At 36.0% G+C, this 22,116-nt stretch overlaps 2 protein-coding genes across 5 annotated transcripts; one reads left to right on the top strand and one right to left on the bottom strand.

The window, feature by feature from the left end:
* The first annotated feature begins 12,169 nt into the window (after positions 1-12,169).
* LOC107775793 (adenine phosphoribosyltransferase 5-like) lies at positions 12,170-16,396 on the top strand. Its single transcript, XM_016595573.2, has 7 exons — positions 12,170-12,545; positions 12,961-13,071; positions 13,638-13,730; positions 14,458-14,607; positions 14,680-14,738; positions 15,550-15,622; positions 16,123-16,396. The coding sequence occupies exons 1-6, from the start codon at positions 12,455-12,457 to the stop codon at positions 15,616-15,618; spliced, it is 573 nt and encodes a 190-aa protein (XP_016451059.1). The 5' UTR covers positions 12,170-12,454; the 3' UTR covers positions 15,619-15,622; positions 16,123-16,396.
* A 446-nt stretch (positions 16,397-16,842) lies between these two features.
* LOC107775792 (pentatricopeptide repeat-containing protein At4g21065-like) lies at positions 16,843-20,887 on the bottom strand. 4 transcript variants are annotated; one of them, XM_075246295.1, is made up of 2 exons: positions 18,653-20,887; positions 16,843-18,508 (listed from the first exon to the last, which is right to left on the bottom strand). In XM_075246295.1, the coding sequence occupies exon 1, from the start codon at positions 20,821-20,823 to the stop codon at positions 19,042-19,044; it is 1,782 nt and encodes a 593-aa protein (XP_075102396.1). In that variant the 5' UTR covers positions 20,824-20,887; the 3' UTR covers positions 16,843-18,508; positions 18,653-19,041. The 4 variants fall into 4 exon arrangements, with proteins under 4 accessions (XP_075102396.1, XP_075102395.1, XP_016451057.1 ...); XM_075246294.1 differs by having other exon boundaries at positions 16,843-18,517; XM_016595571.2 differs by having other exon boundaries at positions 18,629-20,887.
* Positions 20,888-22,116: the final 1,229 nt, after the last annotated feature.

A 22,116-nucleotide genomic window follows, 5' to 3' on the forward strand; every position in this document is an offset into this window, starting at 1 on the left:
ATTTATTGTTGCACTTAGTTGCTATCTGTCATTGTTGTGGAATTCTCTGAATGATTTTATATGTGGATTACATGAACTTGAAATGTATAAAATTGATTTAACTTAAACTGCCGGATTTGAAAGTATGTCTATTCTTTGCTGGAATTACTGGAAATGAACTATAACTGTGTAGCTCGTCACTATCTTCAGTTCCTTATTTATTATTGTTACTTGCTAAGTTGGTTGTACTCAGACTACACCCTGCACTTCGTGTACAGATCCAGGTATTCCCGGACATAGCGGGTGTTGATTCTTTCGCACGGTTGATTTTTCGGAGATTCTGAGTTAGCTGCCGTATTTTGCAGACCTTGCCCCTCCTTCCCTATCTCCTTATTTACTGCATTTGGTCTCAGACTATTATGGAGCGTATTTTCCAGACTTGTATTTATATTATATGCTCATGTACTCAGTGACACTAGGTTTTGGGAGTGTTTATATATGTATTCGTGAGTTTTTCTTCCGTTAAATTTAGATATTATGTTTTCAAACTTAAAAGATATGGTAGTTTATTGAGATTGTCGGCTTGCCTAATATTGAGATAGGCGCCATCACGGCGAGTGAGATTTTGGGTCGTGACAAGTTGGTATCAAAGCTCTAGGTAACATAGGTCTCACGAGTCATGAGCAGGTTTAGTAGAATCTTGCGGATCGGTACGGAGACGTCTGTACTTATCTTCGAGAGGTTGCCGAACCCTTAGAAAAATTTCACTTTCTTGTATTCTATCATGCGGAATTGATTCAACTTGAAACATAACTCTTTGAATTCCTCCCACGCATTTCGTATGCGCATATGAGCACTTGGTATCAGTTGTGTGTCGCCGGCTTGTGATTCTATGAACGAGGTTCAAGATGTGTTTTCTGTGTTTTGGTGATGGGCCAGTCTGGAGGACTTCAGGCCAGGTTTAGACTGCAGCTTAGGCTCGGTAGCTTCAGTTGTAACCTGTACATTTGGACTCATATGTCCGATAATGTCCCTACGAGTGGAATTTGTGGCTCTATGAGCGGTAGAATGGCTTTGTGATGAGTATGATGTAACTGCAGGATGTGTTAAGATGATTTGAATGTGACGAGAAGTGTTTCCTTGAAATGTAAAGGAAGACCATTGTGTGCTTTATTTTCGTTTTGATGTGACATACAATCTCGAGTGTGAATGTTTTATAAGATCTTTCACGTTATTAAATTGTGGGGCAAATTAAATTCTCATGTCTTGTTAACGAGTTTGGACTCAAGAAGAGTAAGTGATTGTGTTGTAATTGTGGTTGCGAATGGGCATTTCTAATGTTGATGGCTCAAGAAAGATAATCTTCGAAGAGGCTTATAGTCGGTAACATTTTATGGGTTCAGGTGCGACAGAGATGCATTTTGATTTAATGCAACAGTCGGGCAGCAAAGTATGAGGGAAGACATGACGAGAAGTGTTTCGCGGTGGTTGAAGTACTAGAAGGTCAAGTGGGAAAAGTAGAGGTTGAGAAGTTGCTTAAAGGAGATGATTTAACCGAAGTAAGAGTAGCAGATTAGCATATGAATTCTGTGGTAGGGTAGTCGCGCGCTTTGAGGAAGTGTAGAATATAATTTGGCCTACGGACTTTATTTGGAGAAATGGTTACTGTACGAAGAAAGATTGAATATGACAGAAAGGAGTTGTTTGAAATGAAGAGGGATGTGAAGATCTGATTGTCGTTTCAGGCGTAATATGACTTGAGTTCGGAAGGTATTGTTGAACTTTCAGTTGATGTCGATAGGGAAAGTGCAGACTTATACAAATGGTGGGCGAGCATGAACTTAGGAGAATTTACTGATTACGTGGTCGTTGCACCCAGTGCAGCGTCTTTGGAAGATGTCGGTAAGGAATTCCACAGGTGGGTTATCTCCTGTGAGCAGTTAGCGGTGGTGTGATGTTGATGAAGCTTCTACGGGGAATATTACTTGCTACCCGGTAAGAGGTCGGGTGTGTGACTGTAGCTGGTGAGTCAGAATGTTCATGAAAATCTTAACAAAAGACTTCGAGAAATTTAGTAGGTTAACGGTGCGAGATCATGGTAATTGAGAAAGAGAAATCCTTGCGGGTTCTAAGTTTATATAATTACAGATTAAAGCTAAGTGGGGGAGCCTGCTATTGACAATTTAATTTCATGGTTATGTGTTAAAATTTTAATTGGTCGGAGACATACTTGTGGAGTAGTTATGACTTGCAGAGATGGAAATCGAGGATGACTCGAGTAAGGAAATTCCTGAATACGGGTTATATGGCACTTTATAGAAATACGAAAATCATGGAATGATTAAATTGTTATTTTGAAGAACGTAATGCGCGCAAAGTATGAATTTGATTGGTGGTGTTAAGGCATGGTTACTTCTTTGGGGGTTGTTGTGCTAATGGGGGATGGTGTCTTTCGGCCCGTTCGGGCGGTGCAATTTAGATTTGAGCATAGTGGGTGACTTTCGAAAGGATTATAATGGATTCAAAATGTATATGTGTCAATTGAATTTTTTTTCGGAATTTGTATATCACCATAATCAGTTATTTGCATTTGAAGATGTCGGCACTTGCGGTAATTTTGTATGACTATGGATTCTACATTTCAGTATAAGAAAGGAATGAGGAATAATTTTAAATTTCACATAAGGTACTTTCAGAGTGAGTATTACAGTTGTGGTATTTATGGGATAATTATGATGTTGTGAGACTTTACAAAACTTTTGGTGGCAATATTCTTGGGTTTGGTGACCTGCGTGGCTTGGTCGTGTTAGAGGGATGAGTTCTGATAGCTTGGTTATGTGCAATGAATTTCAAAGTGTTCCTAATAGTTTCTGCCATGGGTTTAACCGGATATATTCTACTGGTGTAGGGAACATATTATGTATTATGAATTCCACCTGGAATGAAGCAAGATGAAGGTTACTGAATGACCGGGTATGTAATTTGCTGGTTACCCAAAGTTGATAATGAGATTCTCGTGCTTGACACATGATGGCATGATAGATGTGGTGTGTGGCGCAGGATTAAGATTTACATGTATAAGGTGGAAGTTCATTCTTGAAAGGAAGATCACGAATTCTGGACATAATGGTCAGTGTTATATATTTAGATAAATGTTATAGTTGCTCGGTAATCCCTAAGAAGGGTGTGCGGTTGAAAGGGGTATTGTGTTTGGATTTACGGATATTCACTGGTATTGCGGTACTCTCCTGGTTGATAAATTGTTGATATCCAAATTATTGATATGTGGCACAGAAGAATTATGAAAGTATTCCTCATGGGAAGATCGTGAATGGAAGATGTGTTAGTCATTCTAGTGTTGGAGTTGGGATCAGTTACGGTGATTCATGTGTTTGATGAATTTAAAGACTGAGAGTTCTCAGAAGTATATTGTTTCAGGTTGTGACCTGTTTGAGATGAGTATTTTCTTTAACCTCAGTGGAGACACTAGTTGCGTTAATTATTTGTGATAGCTACGCGCTATAAGTGTGCATATTTGTGAGGTTTGAGCCAATGTTCGAGCATCAGGGCAAGTATTCATACTCGAAAGAATGCTTAGGCTATGATATGCCTAGAGTTGACTGTTAAGCGTAAAGTTACAACGTTTCTCGTGTTCGTACCTTTGTTGATAAACTATATAGGCTGCATTTGAGGTTACAAAGAGGCTAATTCCCCTGAATAAATGGGGTAGTTACTATTTTCGCGTTAACTTGCCGATTTGAAGTGTGATAGCAGGCTTTGCACATGCTTACACTATGGCGTGCTATTTATACCAGTCCAGAAGCATGTGAATCTTATTTCATTATCATATATACGTGTACTTGTTTAATTGCTCCTGTATGATATGTTGGGATTGGAGGCCTATGACCATACCGGGTGATTCATATTATTGGCACGTGAGTTGTCCGTGCCGTGTGTGGGAATTTTATTTCTATGATAATTTATATGATTCATTAATTTCCTTCCTCTGCAATTGTGCACATGCGCCTACTTATCCTCTTCACGAAATTGAGGAGTTGGTTGTAACATTGCGATGGTGGTGGTGCTTGCTGAACTTGCAATACGGTTCTCTTCCTTGAGACATCTGCCATATTTGGGTACACAGATTGCGCAGTTGTGGCTTGAGTTATATTGATGTGGAGTGTTTGAGGGATAGTTGTGTTTAATAATATAAGGTCATTGGACCTAGAATGAGTACTAACAGACTTGATTATGATATATTCTGGAGATAATATTGAAAGTCGGCTTAGGAGATGATTATGGTTCTGGTTGGGGCGAAAGAGCTCCATGGCTAGTTGATCTAATGAGTGGTTAGGAATTTTTGATTGTTTCTTTTATCATTGGCAGTGTACGAAGGTTTTGGAATGGGGTTTTGTTGAATGCGGGGTTTTATACTAGTACTTGGTTGGTTTTGGAGTAGTCACTGTGATTAGGAATAGTGCTACGGGCATGCGAGTTGTGTAATATACTGGGTGATTATATCCGTGGTTATAGTTATAGCTCGATGCAGCTTGTTCAGACTCATATAGTGTATAAATATAAGATTCGGGTCTTGAAAAGAAATTTCTGATGGATGGGAATTGAATTCCAAGGTTTTTTAGGCTAAGGTTAAATTAATAATTTTCAGTTAGGTTGTGTGGTCAGGCCTATATAGAATAGGGTGATGTAAGATCACCCCCGGGTATGCGCGTGGTAAGGTGGAATAGAGATTTGAAGGTTAAGAACGACTCTTGGCACGTTCGAGGACGAACGTATGTTTAAGTGAGGGAGATTGTAACGACCCGACCGGTCATTTTGATAATTTACGCACCTTTCAATTATTTGAAGTCTTGAATAAATTTCTACGAGGTTTTATGACTTACCGGGTTAGTTGGTTCGGGTCCGAAAAGAATTCGGAGTGAAATGAGACACTTAGTTTCATAATTAAAAATTTTAAGATAGAAAAATTGCCAGGATGTGGACTTATGTGTAAACAACCTCGGATTTAAATTTTGATGATTCCAATAGCTCCATATGGTAATTTTGGACTTAGGAGCATGTCCGAAAAATTATTTAGAGGTACGTGGTGGAATTAGGCTTGAAATGCCGAAAGTTGAAATTTTGGAAAGTTTGATCGGGGGGTTGACTTTTTGATATCCGGGTCGGAATCCGATTATGAAAATTAGAATACCTCAGTTATGTCATTTATGACTTGTGTGCAAAATTTGAGGTCAATCGGACGTTATTTGATAGGTTTCAGAGTCGTTTGTAGAAACTTGAAATTTCAAAGTTCATTAGGTTTGAATTGGGGTATAATTCATGGTTTTAGCATTGTTTGAGGTGATTTGAGGGTCCGACTAGGTTCGTATGGTGTTTTAGAACTTGATGGTATGTTTGATTGAGGTTCCAGGGGGCTCGGGTAAGTTCTGGGGGGTTAACGGATCACATTTGGCCTTGGTGAGATTGCTCATATTTGCTGCGCATTTTTCTGATTTTCTCTTTCGCGTTCGCGAGTGGGCCCTCGCGTTCGCGAAGAGTGTTTTCTGAGTGTGAGGTTTTGTTCTTCGCGTTCGCGAAGGGGAGGACACGAACACGAAGGTATGGTCTGTGTGTGCATCGTGAACGCGTGAGTGGTGTCGCGTTCCCGAAAAGGAGTGAGGCTATTGGGGACCCCATGTCCTTGTTCTACGCGTTCGCGAGGTGGTGATCGCGTTCGTGAAGGTCTGAGCTGGTAAAGCTTCGCGTTCGCGAAGCCGTGGTCGCGTTCGCGAAGGGTAAGATTTGTAAAGCTTCGCGTTCGCGAAGCAACAGTCGCATTCGCGAAGGGTTAAATTTGTGGGCAGTCGAGTTGTGCTTCGCGAACGCGCGGGACCTATCGCGTTCGCGAAGAAGAGAGGTCTGGACAGAAAGTTTAAGTTCAGAAAATGGGACTTCGTCCCATTTTCCATTTTTAACGTTTTGGAGCTCGGATTGAGGCGATATTTGGGAGATTTTCAGAGAAAACAATGAGGTAAGTGTTCTTAACTCAATATTGGTCAAATTACCCGAATCCATGGTTGTTTTTAACGTTTAATTGGTGAATTAAGTTAAAAAATTGTGAAAATTCTCTTCATTTAATTTGGAGATTTGAGGGTCGAGTTGATGTCGGATTTGTGTAAAATCTGTATGGTTGGACTCGTGGTTGAATGGACGTTCATATTTTATAATTTTTGTCGGGTTCCGAGATGTGAGCCCCACGGGCGATTTTTGAGCTAATTTTTAAATTTTTATGAAAAATTAATATTTTCTTGTGGAATTAATTCCAATAAATTTTATTGACAGAAACGAACTATTTGTGACTAGATTCGAGGCTTTCGGAGATCAATTCTCGTGGCAAGGGCATAGCGGAATAAAGAATTACGCGGTTTGAGGTAAGTAACAGTTTTAAATTTGGTACTGAGGGTATGAAACCCCGGATTATTGGATTATGTGAGTATTCTAGAAGTGACGCACATGCTAGGTGATGGGCGCGTGTTCATGCACCGTAGAAATTGGGACTTGGTCCATTCCGTGAAACTGTAAAGTTGTATAACATGTTGCTAGCTATATGCTCTCTCTGTATTGTAGAGATTTGACCGCAAATTATGTTATAAACCATGTTTAGGCTATATGTTGGTACTGTTGGGACCCACAGAGGTCGTGTACATATTGAACTATCTGCTTAATTATTGTTTTGTACTTAGTCACAATTTACTTATTTATTTTATTTCAGTCTCTATTGTTCATTATTGATGCATCATATCATTATTGTTTGGGTTGATTTCATGATTATTGAGAGCCCGAGAGACTGGAGATATTTGACTGAGTGAGGCCGAAAGCCTAATTGTGAGATATTATATTATAGCACGTGAGTTGTCCGTGCGAGATATTATAGCACGCGAGTTGTCCGTGCAGCACGTGAGTTGGCTGTGCGGATCTAGATATTGATACTATAGCATATGAGTTATCCGTGCAGCACGTGAGTTAGCCGTGTGGATCGAGATATTGATACTATGGCACGTGAGTTGTCCGTGCAGCATGTGAGTTGGCCGTGCAGATTATAGCACTTGGGCTATAGGAGCCCCTCCGGAGTGTGTACACCCCCAGTGAGCGCGGGTACCCATTGAATGTGAGTGCTGAGGGATGAGAGCCGAGTGGTTGAGCTGTTATGACGAGTTAAGTAACTGTTGCCCTGAGAGGCTATACTTGTTTTTCATTTGTTGTTGTACTTAGTTGCTATCTGTCATTGTTGTGAAATTCTCTGAAAGATTTTATATCCGGATTACATGAACTTGAATTGTATAAAATTGATTTGACTTAAATTGCCGGATTTGAAAGCATGTCTATTCTTTGCTTGAATTACTGGAAATAAACTATAACTGTGTAGTTCGTCACTATCTTCAGTTCCTTATTTATTATTGTTACTTGCTGAGTTGGTTGTATTCATACTACACCCTGCACTTCGTGTGCAGATCCAGGTGTTTCCGGACATAGCGTGTGTTGATTCTTTCGCACGGTTGAGTTTTCGGAGATTCTAAGGTAGCTGCAGTATTTCGCAGACCTTGCCCCTCCTTCCCTATCTCCTTATTTACTGCATTTGGTCTCAGACAATTATGGACCGTATTTTCCAGACTTGTATTCATATTAGATGCTCATGTACTCAGTGACACCAGGTTTTGGGAGTGTTTATATATGTATTTGTGAGTTTTTCTTCCGTTAAATTTAGATATTATGTTTTCAAACTTAAAAGATATGGTGTTTTATTGAGATTGTCGGCTTGCCTAGTATTGAGATAGGCGCCATCACAACGGGTGAGATTTTGGTTCGTGACATTTCAAGATCCACAGTAATAGTAAAATCTTGTCTTTAAAGAAGGCGTTTGGACATAAGAAATGTGAAATTTGAAAAAAATAATATTTGAACATGCATTTTCAGTTGAAAGAATATTGTAATTTTATGAGAAGAAAATACTTGTTATTTAAAAAAAAGGTAAAATTCACTTTTTCAGTCTTGAAACTCATCTTCAAATTTTTTGAAACTCAGGTTAAAATATTTAGTTAAATGTATAACCAAATAATATTTTGAAGATGAGTTTAAGATAAAAGGAAAAAATATGGACAAACGTGTCCTTAGGAGCCGTTTGGAATGAATTTTTTACTTTTTCAAAAAATATTTTCAAATCCGTGTTTGGTTATATACTTAGGACCTGTTTGGCCATAGATTTTGCCAAAATATATTTGGGTTTGTTTTGGCAAATACATATTTGTTCATAAATTTTATCAATATTTTGGCAAATTCTCAAAACCCAAAACCCAAATCCCAAAACCAACTCAAGAGCTGGTTTTGGCCCAAAATATTACTATTTTATTTTTTAAAAATTGTCCTAAACTTTTATATTTTATAAAAGAGTGCACAATTTATTATTTTGTAACAATGATGCTTCGTCTTCTCGGTCATCTGATAGTCTATTATGTAGTTCATTATAAAAATAATAATTTTGTACCAAATTTATTTATGTTCAGGACTATGATTTGTGATAATATAATAAATGTTATTGATGAAGATACTGTTAGGTATTTGTGATAGTTTTTAGAACTTGTGGGTATAAGACATGTTTTTTTTTTTTTTATAAAATAAAATATGTTTTGAAAACTAATGTCCAAACACATTTTCATCTTCAAATCAAATTTCACCCAAATCATATTTTTCAAAACAAATTTGGGAATTTATGGCCAAACGCTAGTTTAATTGAATTTTTTGAAAATGAGGTTCAAATTTTTTTAAAGAATAGTTTTAAATTTGAAAAAGTAGGTATAAATAAAGAAAACCATTTTTGTAACACACTCCCTCCGGTACACAATAAGTAATATTATTTTTTTCTTGTAGTCAAAAGTATCTCATTTTTCTAGATTTCAAGAATGAATTAATTATTTTTTTCCTATATTGCCTTTGGAATAAATAGTGTTGTGGTATTTATGTAAAGAGATAGTAAATGTTAATATGATGAATTTTATTACTAATGTTAAAAGATAAATTTATTAATTTGTGTGAAAATAATTAAAAAAAATCAATTATTATGGATGTAATATCCAGATAAGCATAACACGTAGATGATGGAGATTGTTTACCAGTACGTATTAAAGAAGTGCGACGACATAAAAAGTGTAAAAAAGAGTAAAAAGTGAAGTTTGGGGGACCACACCCGAATCCAGAAAAGCTGATCTTGCTTGATTCTCTGCCTGTCTACAGCCGTCAACTTGTCTTAAAAGACCAAATTAACCTTTACCTCGTTTCCCACAAAAAGCCTACACAGACCCATGCAGACCTGCTATTCTGCACTCCTACCCACTGTGGTATCCTACGTCCCAATTCGAATTCTCCTTCTCTTTTGGTTTATATGACAAATTGACGAAATTTATCAGAAGAATATGTGATTTTAACACTTCAGTTGTTTAACCTTACCGTATATGGGTATTATATTAAGTTGTGTCACATTATTAATTAAAAGAGTGAATTATTATATTTTAAATAATCAATATAGATAAATTCAGAATTTAAACTTTATATCTTTTTTAATTAGATAAGAAGAAAGAAGAAAGGTTGTAGCGCAAAATGTACTTCTATCTAATTGTCTCATAAATCCTATATCTATCTATACGAAGAAGAAATTATGTAACGAAGAGGATTCTTGTATTAATAGTACTTTGAGCTTGGAACGATTATGAAAAGATTAACGATACTTCAATATCTTTTGAGTTGATTTGTCGGATCGTTCGCTCGAGATCTTTGATTTTTTCCGGACCCGATAAAAAAATAGGATCACTTTTTATGGACTCCGTTGAGAATGATTCTGGTCTAGTTCATGGCCTATTAAAAATAGAACTATATATATCAATCTTTTAAGGTTTTTAACTTTAAATCCATTGTATTTTAAAACTATATATTCATAATTACTACTATTTGCTATAGTTTTAATAGATTTTTATACATAAATTTATATATTGCGTCGAACGTTATAGGTTCAGTTGAACCTTGCTTGATAATGCTAGATTCGTCTCTGTTCTCATATCGTTAAGACCTTTCTTACTTGGTGAGTTAACTCTTATAATGCTAAATTAGACTCGGAGATTCATTTTAGTAGCAGATTGAAAACTAGAAAATGACATTGGACGGTGTGGATTTTGTTAGGCAAAAATTCTTAGTAGCATTTTTTTTAGTTGTAGGGATGCGAAATAGAGAATTATACTTCGAGAAATTAAGGAAGAAATAAAAGCACACATTAAATAGCAAGTAATCTAGAAGTCAGATTTTAATTTGGTGGGCACTAAACACAGTCACTCCAGATTCCTTTTTCTCAAACTTTTCAAAATCATTGTTTTAATTTAAATTTAAACAGATGAAACTGCATATGTTTCTCCTTTTTGTCAACAATTCAGAGTCAAGGATATTGCATGAAGAGAAATATTAATCTGACTGTTATGTTTGAAAGTGAAATATTTTTGAAATGTCTTCTAAACATATTTTTTTTGATGTTGTTTTCTGAAAAAGCTTTACAAAAAGCAAAAAAAAAAAAAAAAAAAAACCTTTTCAAGATAAAAAATAACATGATAATAAAACTATTTATACAAATCATCTTAACTTTAACATATTTCACTTCCGTTATCCTATTAAGTTGTTGCTATTGTTTGTTGTTTTATCTTCACTGTTTTTTTTGAGTCGAGAGTTTATCTGAAACGATTTTTCTATTTTCACAATGTAGAGATAAGATCTGCGTTCATATTATTCTTCCTCGACTCTATTTCTAGGATGATAGTGAGTTTGTTGTTATTGTTGAACTTTATCTTTAATAGTCATATGTTGTTGTATTTTAACTTTAACACATACTCCACTATTAAAACAAAATACTACTACAGCATTAGCATTTTCCTAATAAAATAATGTGTAAAAATTCGAATGAATTTCTTTAAACAAATTTCTGAAAAACTGGTCAACCCGCGTCCTAGTAACTACAACATGCTCAGAAGTCAGAAGTTTCTTGAGAATGAGCGACATTTCTTTCTAGGATTAATTAATTAATACGCAATATAATAATTGTGTAAAAAGTTGTGCATATTTCTTTTTAACCTGATCTTTCTTTTCCATGTATCTTACTACTTTAGTCCAGCTTTTTTGTGTCAGTCTCGGGAGTCCTCTGTTTTGGTTTGGCCAGCCGAAAACAACAATATTATAATAATCATTAAATTTAAGCTCTATATAGTAGTATTATAAAAAAAAAAACCTAAAATTAATCGTTTAATCCGTTATAACTAGTAAGCTAATATTTTTACCTGGTTATCAGTTGATATTTATTGTAAAGATTGCCTATTATAATTTAATTTAATCATATAATTTTTTTTTTGCCTTTCGATATATAAACATTAAATTCTTTCCCATGTGTTGTCCCATCCCATTAGTTTATCTCACTTTCTATATGAGATAACTAATTCTACTGTGTTGATATAAAATTTATCTGATCATTAACTAATACTCATTATCAACAATAAGTTAAATATAATTCTATATTCTATCTCGAAATTAGTATCGTTATCCCGGCAACCAAACGATAATCTTTACATCCTGCTTGGATAGTCGTTACCCATTGTACTGTATCGTATTGTTACTTGGAATAACTTCATCCAAGTTTATTCAGTTTCAAATCAAACATATATTTCGAATTATACATAGTGTTCCATTTGTTTCAATTTAGACGACACATTTTTCTTATCGAGTCAATTTTACTAAATTTTGAAGCTAAATTAGATTAATTCAGCTCAGTATTTTAAAATTAAAATTTAGATATTCAAAAACTATACAAAAAGTACTATAAGTTGCAAATTTTCTCATGTTAATACGATTAAAAAGTATATTTTATAATGTTTGTCAAATTTAACGTAATTTGATTTTCGGTAAGCGAAATATGTCATCTAAATTGAAACGAAGGTAATATATCTCAATTTAATTAATTGAACCAAACAAAGTGCTCGGATTAAATAATTAAGTGAAGAGATTATTGAATTCCACCATATTATTAAAAATCACTATAATTTTATTATCTTTAAACCAAACAACCCCTTGTGTTTTTTTTTATAAACCACTTGTGTTTGATGCACACCACCAAAAGATAGAAAGAGAGAAAGATTTGATCCTTTTATTATTATCTTACTTTGAGAGGGAAAAGAAATGCAATTTAAGAACCAACTACTCTATTTCCTGTTGGAAGTAACAAAGTGCATACCAAACCAAACCTTCCTAAAAGACATTGAAGAGTGAGAAAGTACACTGCTTCTCCTGACTATTAAAGAAACAACAGAATTCCTCCTCTCCTCTTGCTCTATTCTTATATACAGAGAGAAACAGAGACCACTTAATTTCTCACATAGAAAAAAAAAAATTCAAGAAGATGTTTGCAGCTGAAAATGGACTCAAAGGAGATTCTAGACTTCAGGGCATTTCTGAAGCCATTAGAGTTGTTCCTGATTTCCCAAAACCAGGTAGTTTTCATTTTTCTACCTGCATTTTGCCCCCTTTTTCTTTCCCATTTTTTCTTGTTACGTGAAAGTAGCTTTCACGCAACGGTAAAATTTTCTTTGTATGATCTATAAGTCACTACTTATATCCACAAGTCTAGCTATTGTCTCTTAGCTGCCGCTCAAGTCCTGTATTTGTCTTAAAAAAATCTAATTAATATATGTAAGTAATCTACCGAGGATCCGGTAACTTATAATGTCCTAGATTCTAGAATCCATATACTCAACATTTGATCGCCGTGAAAGCAACCACTAATGCAATCATGCTACATCACACACTTTAGGTGCGGTCCTTTCTTGAACCTTCTAACCGACCTTTCTTCTTATTTTTTGCTATGCATGTCTTTTTTTTAATACTATTTTTTTCTTGTTTTTGCAGGAATAATGTTTCAGGATATTACAACTTTGTTGTTGAATCATAAGGTATTTAAAGACACAGTGGACATATTTGTTGATAGGTACAAAGACATGGACATCTCTGCTGTTGCTGGTAAATCTCTTCTCTTGCTTTCTAACTATTAGAATGTGTATCTGGTTTTTCTTGTGTATGCAAATGGAAACATTTTTTCTTTCACTGTATTAATTTCACTAAAAAAATTTAGGTTATTTCTTCTTGTTTTTGGTCCTTTCTTACTAATCATTGATGATTAAGTCATTATTCCACATTAAAATGAAGACTCTTTTTTTAAGGAAATTAAGTGTGGAATACATTTTTTAAAGCATAAATTACTTGTGTTGGATTGATTTGGAAGCTGTATTGAAGTGTATTTAAGCACCTGCCTAATTTTTTATATGACAAAATGCAATTATCTTTGAGTGTCATGACTAAGTAATTTTGGATTTTTCCTGAGTTCTAAAATATTTTATTCAATGAGAGAGACAGTTAATTGTGTTTTTTGGTGATACAGTGCATTTGGTCAGAATTATTTAATTGTAGTATGATAGTGTTTTCCATAATGTTAGGATATTAGGAAAAATTGTTCTTCACCCTTACCAATTTTCAAACTTTTTAATTTCTTTTCCTCATTTTTCACTAATGGCCAAATTACTTTATAGGAATTGAAGCTAGAGGGTTCATGTTTGGTCCATCTGTAGCTCTTGCCATTGGTGCAAAGTTTGTTCCTTTACGCAAGCCAGGAAAATTGCCAGGTATTTTAGATTGATTTTCTAAATAATCTTTAGAAATTAGAACTTCTTTTCATTATGAGGAGCACTCAATTATCAGTAATGCATCTCCTTTTTCTGGTGGAAATGTTGTGATAATTTCATGTTAATGTTAGAATTTTGCTTTCGGATTCATCTTAACTATCGAAGTCACAGTCAGTATCTTGTGATTCATCTTTTGTTCATCAGATAAGAAGATTTATCAAAGAGAACAGGATAAGAAATGGATCAACTCAAGTAGTTGATTAAAAAAGGGTAGCCCGGTGCACTAAGCTCCCGCTATGCGGGGGTCCAGGGAAGGGCCGGACCACAAGAGTCTATCGTACACAGCCTTACCTTGCATTTGTGCAAGAGGTTGTTTCCATTCCTCGAACCCATGACCTCTTGGTCACATGGCAGGAACTTTACCAGTTACGTCAAGACTCCCTTTCAAAAGAAGTAGTTGATTAAACAAACTAATTTCATGTAGGATAGGATGTGTTCAAATTTCTTTTACTTTGTCGCTGACAGTATATTTAATATCATGCATAATATCTTTACATGCTACTGGGCTCTACCTCTATGCTGCCCATTCCATCTTGGTGTATGGTCCAGATATGGAAATTATCTTCATTGAGGATTGCTTTAAAGGCTGGTCTTGAAAAGGAAACCTTTTTAATGTTTGACTACTATTTTTGGAAAGTCTTATCTCAGCATTGACAACATTGGACAGGTAAGGTAATTGCAGAATCATATGAACTGGAGTATGGGAAAGATTGTTTGGAGATGCATGTTGGAGCTGTACAGCAAGGGGATAGAGCAGTCATACTTGATGATTTGGTAGCTACGGGTGGAACGCTCTCTGCTGCAATTAAACTTCTAGGTAACTTTTGTGACTCTGATTGTTTCTTCGTTCTTGGGCTTAGCTAATGATGTTTTCTCTACTACAATGTAGAACGGATGGGGGCTGAAGTGGTTGAGTGTGGTTGCGTTATCGGAGTGCCAGAGGTCAAGGTAGTGTTTACTTATCATTCTCTTTGACTTTGCTTTGTATATTTTGAGATTTGAAACAATTTGTTAATCAATGCAAACTTTTGTTGAAGGAAAGTAACTGTTTTTAGGCTTTCGTGTGTTTTTCATGAAATTTGCTACAAGTTACATAAAAAATGATAGAAAGAAGTCCAAAAGAACTACTAAAAGTAGCCCCCCCCGGGTTAGCTCAGATGTCAAAAGTTGAGGGACTTGTGTTTTAGGTCACATGTTCGAGCGTGCACCAAGCGAACTAACTCTGGTATTTAAGTGAAGGGTAGAAGGGTGAGCCCATTATCCCTGAGTTTCAAAGGCTGCGTTTGGTTCAAACAGTTGGCTCCAGACGGATTTCCTTTGGTCATCAGAAAAAGAAAAAAAAGAAATTACTGAAAATATACTTTGTTGGCATTTGTTCTTTCAGTTTTTTATGATTGAAAAGAATAAATATCCTTACCGGTTTCCTTGGCATGCAATAGTTATTGCCTACAGAAACTAGATCTCATCTGCAAATCTCATAAATAAATACTACATCTGCCCTACTGCTGTTCAAATTTAATACTCTTGAGATGCTAACTAGACAAGCTCAGTTTACTACTCTTTTTCGGTAATGGAATTTAGGATGTTTAGGAAACGGAGATACTTATTCAGTGGCGAATATAATTTATTTCCAATAGGTGTTTTTATCACTTCATTTTTGTTGGAATTTTATACAGTCTGAGCTCTGAATCATCTGTTTTGTGCAGCATAATTTGCAAGTTTTTTTTTCTTGTTCGTCTAATTTTTCTCCGCGTTTCAGGGGCAAAGTAGGCTAAAGGGAAAGCCTCTGTATATTCTAGTTGAACCGCGGGAACTAGAAGACTCTTGATGAGGTACACCTTGTCATTTTCTTCCTAAATTCAGTTTAAGGAACAAATTATAGTTCCTAGCTATCTTGTAATTTGCATATAAGTAGATATAAGTGTTCGCTGAAACAACACTTGAATTTGGTTTTCTTGTTCTTCTCGCCATGTTGTCTGTGCCTATTTTGATTCTTATTTTGACAGGCTAGTTCTTTACTATTAGTAAGAGAAAATGATCAAAAATCAGTTTTCATTGACTGATCTATTGAAGCTAACTATGAGGAAACTTATCCGCGCGGGTTAAGTGATAAAAATGACATGAGAATGTGTATTAATTAACTATGGTTGTGATAGCAATATATGTAAAAAAAAAAACATGTCCTGTACTTATTGAAGTGGTATAAACATCGGGTGCGAATAAGTATTTTTCTGCTAACTATTGCCATTGGTGATTCAAATTGTTTGTATTCATCGCTGTTTTCATCAAAATCAAGATTCATGATTTATATTGTCTTTTGTTCTATTTGTAGATATGTGAATCCTTAGATTGATTTCTGTCAAGAAGAGATGATGCCGATGAGAAAAATCACAGCTGTTTGGTTGACCGATGCTCAAATTTTGGTTTCCATTTATCATTTGTTGGCTATTCTTCTTTTTTTCATATGGTTCTTTCAGTTTCATGATTAGTTAAATTTCATTGTTTGAGATTTTCTTGTAAAAGCTGACTGAAAATGTGCCATGACAGAAGCTGGGTTTGACCATACATTGTTCTATCTAATTTACTTGATGCGATTCATTTTTAAATAATATTCTACCATATTTTTATTCAATTAAACATTAGTTCTAGCATTTGTTGTTTGGTGTTGACTGTTTAGATTGTTTGCTGACATGATTATTCTGATTTCTTAATCGTCATATGAAATTTGGTGGACAACTATGGTTAACTCTTGCAAGAACGGTAGTAGAAGAGTGTAGCACACCAATTAAATCGACTTTAAGTTGTGTGCATTGACGAACAAGGTTTTTTATATTATCATAACAGGCACCTTTTATAACGAGCTCGTTAAGTTGTTCTGATATTGTAGAATTCTTGGGCACTTCCAACTTTACGTTATATACATAGCTGTACCAGCCCCAACATTGGTAACAGTCCTTTTGAATTTTTTCACCACCACCCAAGGGAAGTTTCCCTCTTTAGGCTATACTCATATAAGGCAATAAATTATGGGTAAATGAGATAAAAAGATGGATTTGAGAAGTTGTAACTAACTGATGATCTTGCAATGGTTTCATGGAGCATAGAAGATTCAGTCATGAGAAGTAGGATTATATATTACTAATCCTGGATCCACAGCACGATTCGGATCAACATGTCCTGCTCCGATGCCTAATGGCGTTGTGGGCTATTGTTGTCCAAATCAATGATGGGGTTTGAAGTGCTGCCTAAGTAGGTTCACACCTTCATGGTGATAGCTGATGGACTCCAATCTGGATGCACAACTTTTGGCATGGCAGCAATTCCAGTAGCATGAGGACAGGACATGGATACGCCTGACTGAAGAAAGTACTCATATTCTAATTCTGTGCTGGTGCAGTTGCCAGTTGCACATATAATACAAGGCCAGGCTCCTAAGACTGACATGCATGGTACCATTGGTCTCGCTGCAGCAGAAACTAAGACCCCCTTCAGCATGGCACCAAAAGAGGCAATTGCTATAGAATCTTTTCATATCATGGAGTAATTCAGTACCTAAGAGAAATGGATATTCTGTCAACACTATCTGCAACAGCCTGATCCATACCAGTAAGATAATTCGAGGTATAGCTTCCTTCTGTCCAGGTCACCTCGTAAATAGCCAGCATAGCATGTGGAGCAACTCCTCATGCTGTTGCTTTGGCATATCCATAGTACGGAGCAGATTGAGCATAGTTTCCAGCAGCAATGGAGGCTAGATGTGTGCCATGACTAGAACTATCCCTGGCAGAATTAATGGAAATGTTCACACTAGGATTAGCTGCCAAATTGATTGAAATAAATCGCCCCAACGAGTTTCCTGTTGCACATCAAAGAATTGAAATCCGTCCCCTCACAATAAATTCCTTCCACCTTTTTTGGGATTTCAGGTGTATCATCATCCCTAAAGCTAGCATATTCTGGCCAGAAGACGGGTTGAGCTTCAAGAACCATAGGAATATAGGAGCTTTCAGCAGAATGTTGGCCAGCGAAAAGAGGATCAGCAGTTTTGATGGAATCAATGATGGAGCAATGCTACTTGGAGAACTCAAAGTGGACAATGTAATTGGTTCTCTCTGCAACACAGAAAAGAGGAGCAAACAGAAATCATCAAAACAAAAACCAAGAAATTTTGCCCACCCCGTGAATGATCTCTGTCTGGTTTCTAGAGCTATGCCGCCATTAGTCAAACATGCATCATGCATCAAAAACCAACTGAAGTTTTGTATTGAGCCATAGTTTCCAGATCATATTCCATGGCCATTGTGCAGAGCTAGATTCACCCTCATTAAGTACTCTATAGTATGAGTTGACTGTGACGTGGATACTGCTGGTCCATTTCCAGAGATTCCTAAACGTCTTGATCTGCCCAACTCCAGAATTAGTTGATCCATGTTAGTTACTTCCAAGTCAAAGTAGTTTCTTCTAAAATCACACACCATTGACTTCCTGATCTACAATGGGCAATAGTTGCTTTAACTTGTTCCACAAAGCAAAAAAGATCTGGATATTTCAGCTTCAGGGGTCTGTGTTCAAACCTTGCATCTTGCTGTTGTGGGAGCATGTTGGGCCTCAAAGACACTTAAAAAGATATTTCTTTATTTTGTGCACAAAATTTGAGGATCCATGTAGGTAACTGGCAACTTGAAGTGGAATGTGTATCAACAGGTTTTGAAAGGAATCTGCAAGAACTATCAGATACTTGATTTATACCTTCAGCAAGGTGGAACATGAGCTGTCAACTGGGTATTAACATCTTAAATATAGCAGATTATGCAGGAATAATGAGTATGTAATCTTACCAGCTGAAATGAAAATGCAATCACCTGAAGTTATTAAAGGGTTTTGGTGAAACTGAAGGACTTGCTCATCAGATTGAATCCCTTTTGCTTAGGGTCAGGTACCTCGCTTTTTGTTATTACAAAAGTAGCTAATCCTCTCAAGACTTGCATAGACACCCAGGATGATCTCTTAAAATGATACATACAAGACTGTAGAAGGGGTTGAGGAATATTTCTTCCACAGAAAGCATAGAGTTGCATTAATTGTTTTCAAACTGCCCATCAAGCAACGGACCAGATATTTGCGTCTTGTTTTCGGTAACCTTTCCTTGAGCAGAATGCAGTAGTTTTCATCGATTTTGATATTTTTTAAAGGCCACGTTCTGATTTCAGCAACTTTTGCAAAGTTCCAGTTCCAATCCCACAATTACGTTTTACCAATAATCTTTACAAGAGCAAGATCCATTGGTGAAATGGTGAAACCGGCTACGATCTCTAACAACTATCTCGCGATCAAAGACTTTCGATATTAGTTTTATGGCAAGGTGGCAATCAGCACAGACCCTTAAGTTCTTCACAATTCTAATAGAGGTCCCAGGCGGTGTACTGATCAACATAAATGCAATTGCAATTTTTTCACTATGGTACGCCAAAGCAGTCTCTTTCTCCTCTTCTTCTATGTCAGCAAGCACATTGGATGTATGAGGGACATAACCTTCCAATCTCAACAATCTAGTCATTTCCACAAGCATAGTATATATAGCCTCAGTTTTAGGATGGGTTCTATCTCCCATAACAAATTCATGCACACGATTACCCAACTCAACGAGACTATGCCCGGGGACTTTCTTTACCCCTTCTTTAAGCATAGTTCTCCTCAGTTTATGCACATCTGACCATCGCCTTTCGGCTGCATAAAGGTTCGAAAGGAGCACATAATCTCCAGAATGTTTAGGTTCTAACAGCTTAAGGTGATTTCTGGTCATCTCAGCTAGAGCTAAATGACCATGTATTGAGCAGGCACCGAGTAATGTTCGCCAAATCACCGCATTGGGTTGCAATGGCATGTCTGTAATATACTTGTACGCCTTTTCCACTAAACCAGCCCTTCCTAATAAATCAACCATGCAGCCATAATGTTCAATTTTTGGCTTAATTCCAAACTCCTTTTGCATCCTTTCAAAGTAAGCAAAGCCTTTGTCCACCAAACCACAATGGCTACAGGCATATAACACCCCAACAAATGTGATCTCAGTAGGAACAAATCCTTTTCTTTCCATTTCCTTGAAAAGCTCAAGTGCTCTCTCACCAAACCCGTTAACAGCCAAACCTACAATCAAAGAGGTCCAAGAAACTACACTATCCTCCTCCAACTCATCAAAAACTTGCTCTGCCTCTTTTACATTCCCACATTTAGCATAAAGATCCAAAAGGGCATTTGCAGCATGTAAATTCTTATCCAATCCCACCTTCAACATAAACACATGCGCCCTTCTGCCCAAATCCAAAGCACCAAGCTCAGCAGAAGCAGTCAACAAACTAACCAAAGTAAACCCATCAGGCTTAACACCTTCAAAAACCATTCTCCTATAAAGGGTCAACGTTTCATTAGGTCGACTATTCAAAGCATACCCATTAATCACTGAATTCCATGCCACAAGATTCTTGTCAGACATTTCCTCAAACACCTTATGTGCATTCTCAGCTTGACCAATAGCTCCATAGAAATGAACCAAAGAATTCTGAACAAACACCAACGATTCAAACCCATTTCTAATTGTAATGCAATGGACCTTTTCTCCTTCCCTAACATCAATCACCTTCGCAATAGCTTTTAACACAAAAGGGTATGTATGTGTGTCAGGTGCAACAGAATTCACACACATTTTATTGTGTATTTCAATAGCTGGATACGGGTTTTCACTCTCAGCATAACCTCTAATCATTGTATTCCAAGTAAAGATATTTGGAAATTGAATTTGATTAAAGATTTTCTGGGCGTAGCGCATCGGACCTGAAAGGGAAACTAGAGAGAAAATCAAGTACTTGCCCATTTCTGGGCTTGACAAAGGGATGCCACGTCTGATGGAAAATGCATGTACTTGCTTGAATTTGTAAGTTGAAGAGGCACATGAAAGCAAAAGGGCAATGCATTTTTTCAGAATGTATGGTTTTGTGCTCTCTCCACTGTTGTTATGTGATTGCATGTCATTCATATTTTCAGAATGTATAGTGGGGCAAACTATTTGTCTATATGTAGTGATGATAACAATTTTCAAATTTAACCTCGTATAATGTATTTTCTGGTAACTTGCCATTGTTACTTGTTATTAATATTGCTTTTTTCATTTATTTTTCTGGTTCTTAGGTTGCTAGTACTATCTTTCTATACGGTTCCATAGTTGAGTGTCTATCGGGAACAACCTCTCTACTCCACTAGGATAAGAGTAAGATATGCGTGTACATTACCATCTAGTCAATGAAGTTGAATTAGGAAGTGCATTTGGTCGGTTCGCGTAGTTTAAAATTAATTTGTGATTCGATTCATTTTGAATTAATTTGATTCTCTTTGGAAGGTTTTTTTGTGCATAAATAAATACTTGATTACCAAACTAAAAATGTTTGATTTTTTATTTGAAATCAAGGAAAAAAATATTTAACATTAACTAGATAAAAAGGAAAAAATAATATCCAAAGCAAAGGAATTAAAAAAAAGAAAAGAAAATGGAAAGAGGGAACAAACAAGTCGTCCAAGAGGAAAAGCAAAGTTTAGCTTCTGCTAATATGAGAAAAGGAAAATTTTTGACAGGCACTCATTTAACATATACTCATTTTTTTAAAAAGTTTTTACTTGTACTCACTTTTTAAACAACTTCATCCTCTTTCTCCTCCTCCTCCTTTGTCTTCTTCTTCTTCTTTTTTGGGTGACAATGATTTTATATGATGTTTGTGAACATATTTTAAGATAGTTTATGATGTTTTATAATGGTGAGCTGTTATGACGCTTTATTTTTTACTATTGCTTAGGGTTTCTTCTTCTTCTTTTTCGTAATTGCAAAATGGGTTCATTAGATTTATTGTTGTTTTGACAAATTGATGATTGGGGTTTGTTGCCGATGATATTTGAGGTTATGTTTCAAATTTGACCTCATTTGGAATAGATTTAAGTATTAAATCGTATATTGGATTGTTATAATTCGAAGAACAAATTTTTGTTTCTGGGCAATTTGCACTTCAAGCCTATTTGGCCTTAAGTGCATAAAAATGTTGGTTGCACTTCAGGCCTATTTGGCCTTAAGTGCATTAAAACGTTTGTTGCAATTCACCTTTTGGCCTTAAGTGCATCTGAAGTGCAATTTTTCACTTCAAACTTATTGGTCTTTAAGTGTAGCAAAACGTTTGTTGCACTTCAGACCTTTTGACCTTAAGTGCATCTAAAGTGCAATTTTTCACTTCAAACTTACTGGCCTTAAGTGCATGAAACCATTGGTTACACTTCAGACCTATTT

Source organism: Nicotiana tabacum, chromosome 23 (assembly GCF_000715075.1).
Source record: "Nicotiana tabacum cultivar K326 chromosome 23, ASM71507v2, whole genome shotgun sequence".
Classification (NCBI taxonomy): Eukaryota; Viridiplantae; Streptophyta; class Magnoliopsida; order Solanales; family Solanaceae; genus Nicotiana; species Nicotiana tabacum.

Bases quoted from the DNA above. Each gene is read 5' to 3' on its own strand.
- LOC107775793 (XM_016595573.2), top strand. From the start codon at position 12,455: ATGTTTGCAGCTGAAAATGGACTCAAAGGAGATTCTAGACTTCAGGGC. The intron at 12,546-12,960 runs GTAGTTTTCATT...TTGTTTTTGCAG, and splicing joins TCCTGATTTCCCAAAACCAG to GAATAATGTTTCAGGATATT. The intron at 13,731-14,457 runs GTATTTTAGATT...AACATTGGACAG, and splicing joins CAAGCCAGGAAAATTGCCAG to GTAAGGTAATTGCAGAATCA.
- LOC107775792 (XM_075246295.1), bottom strand. From the start codon at position 20,823: ATGAATGACATGCAATCACATAACAACAGTGGAGAGAGCACAAAACCA.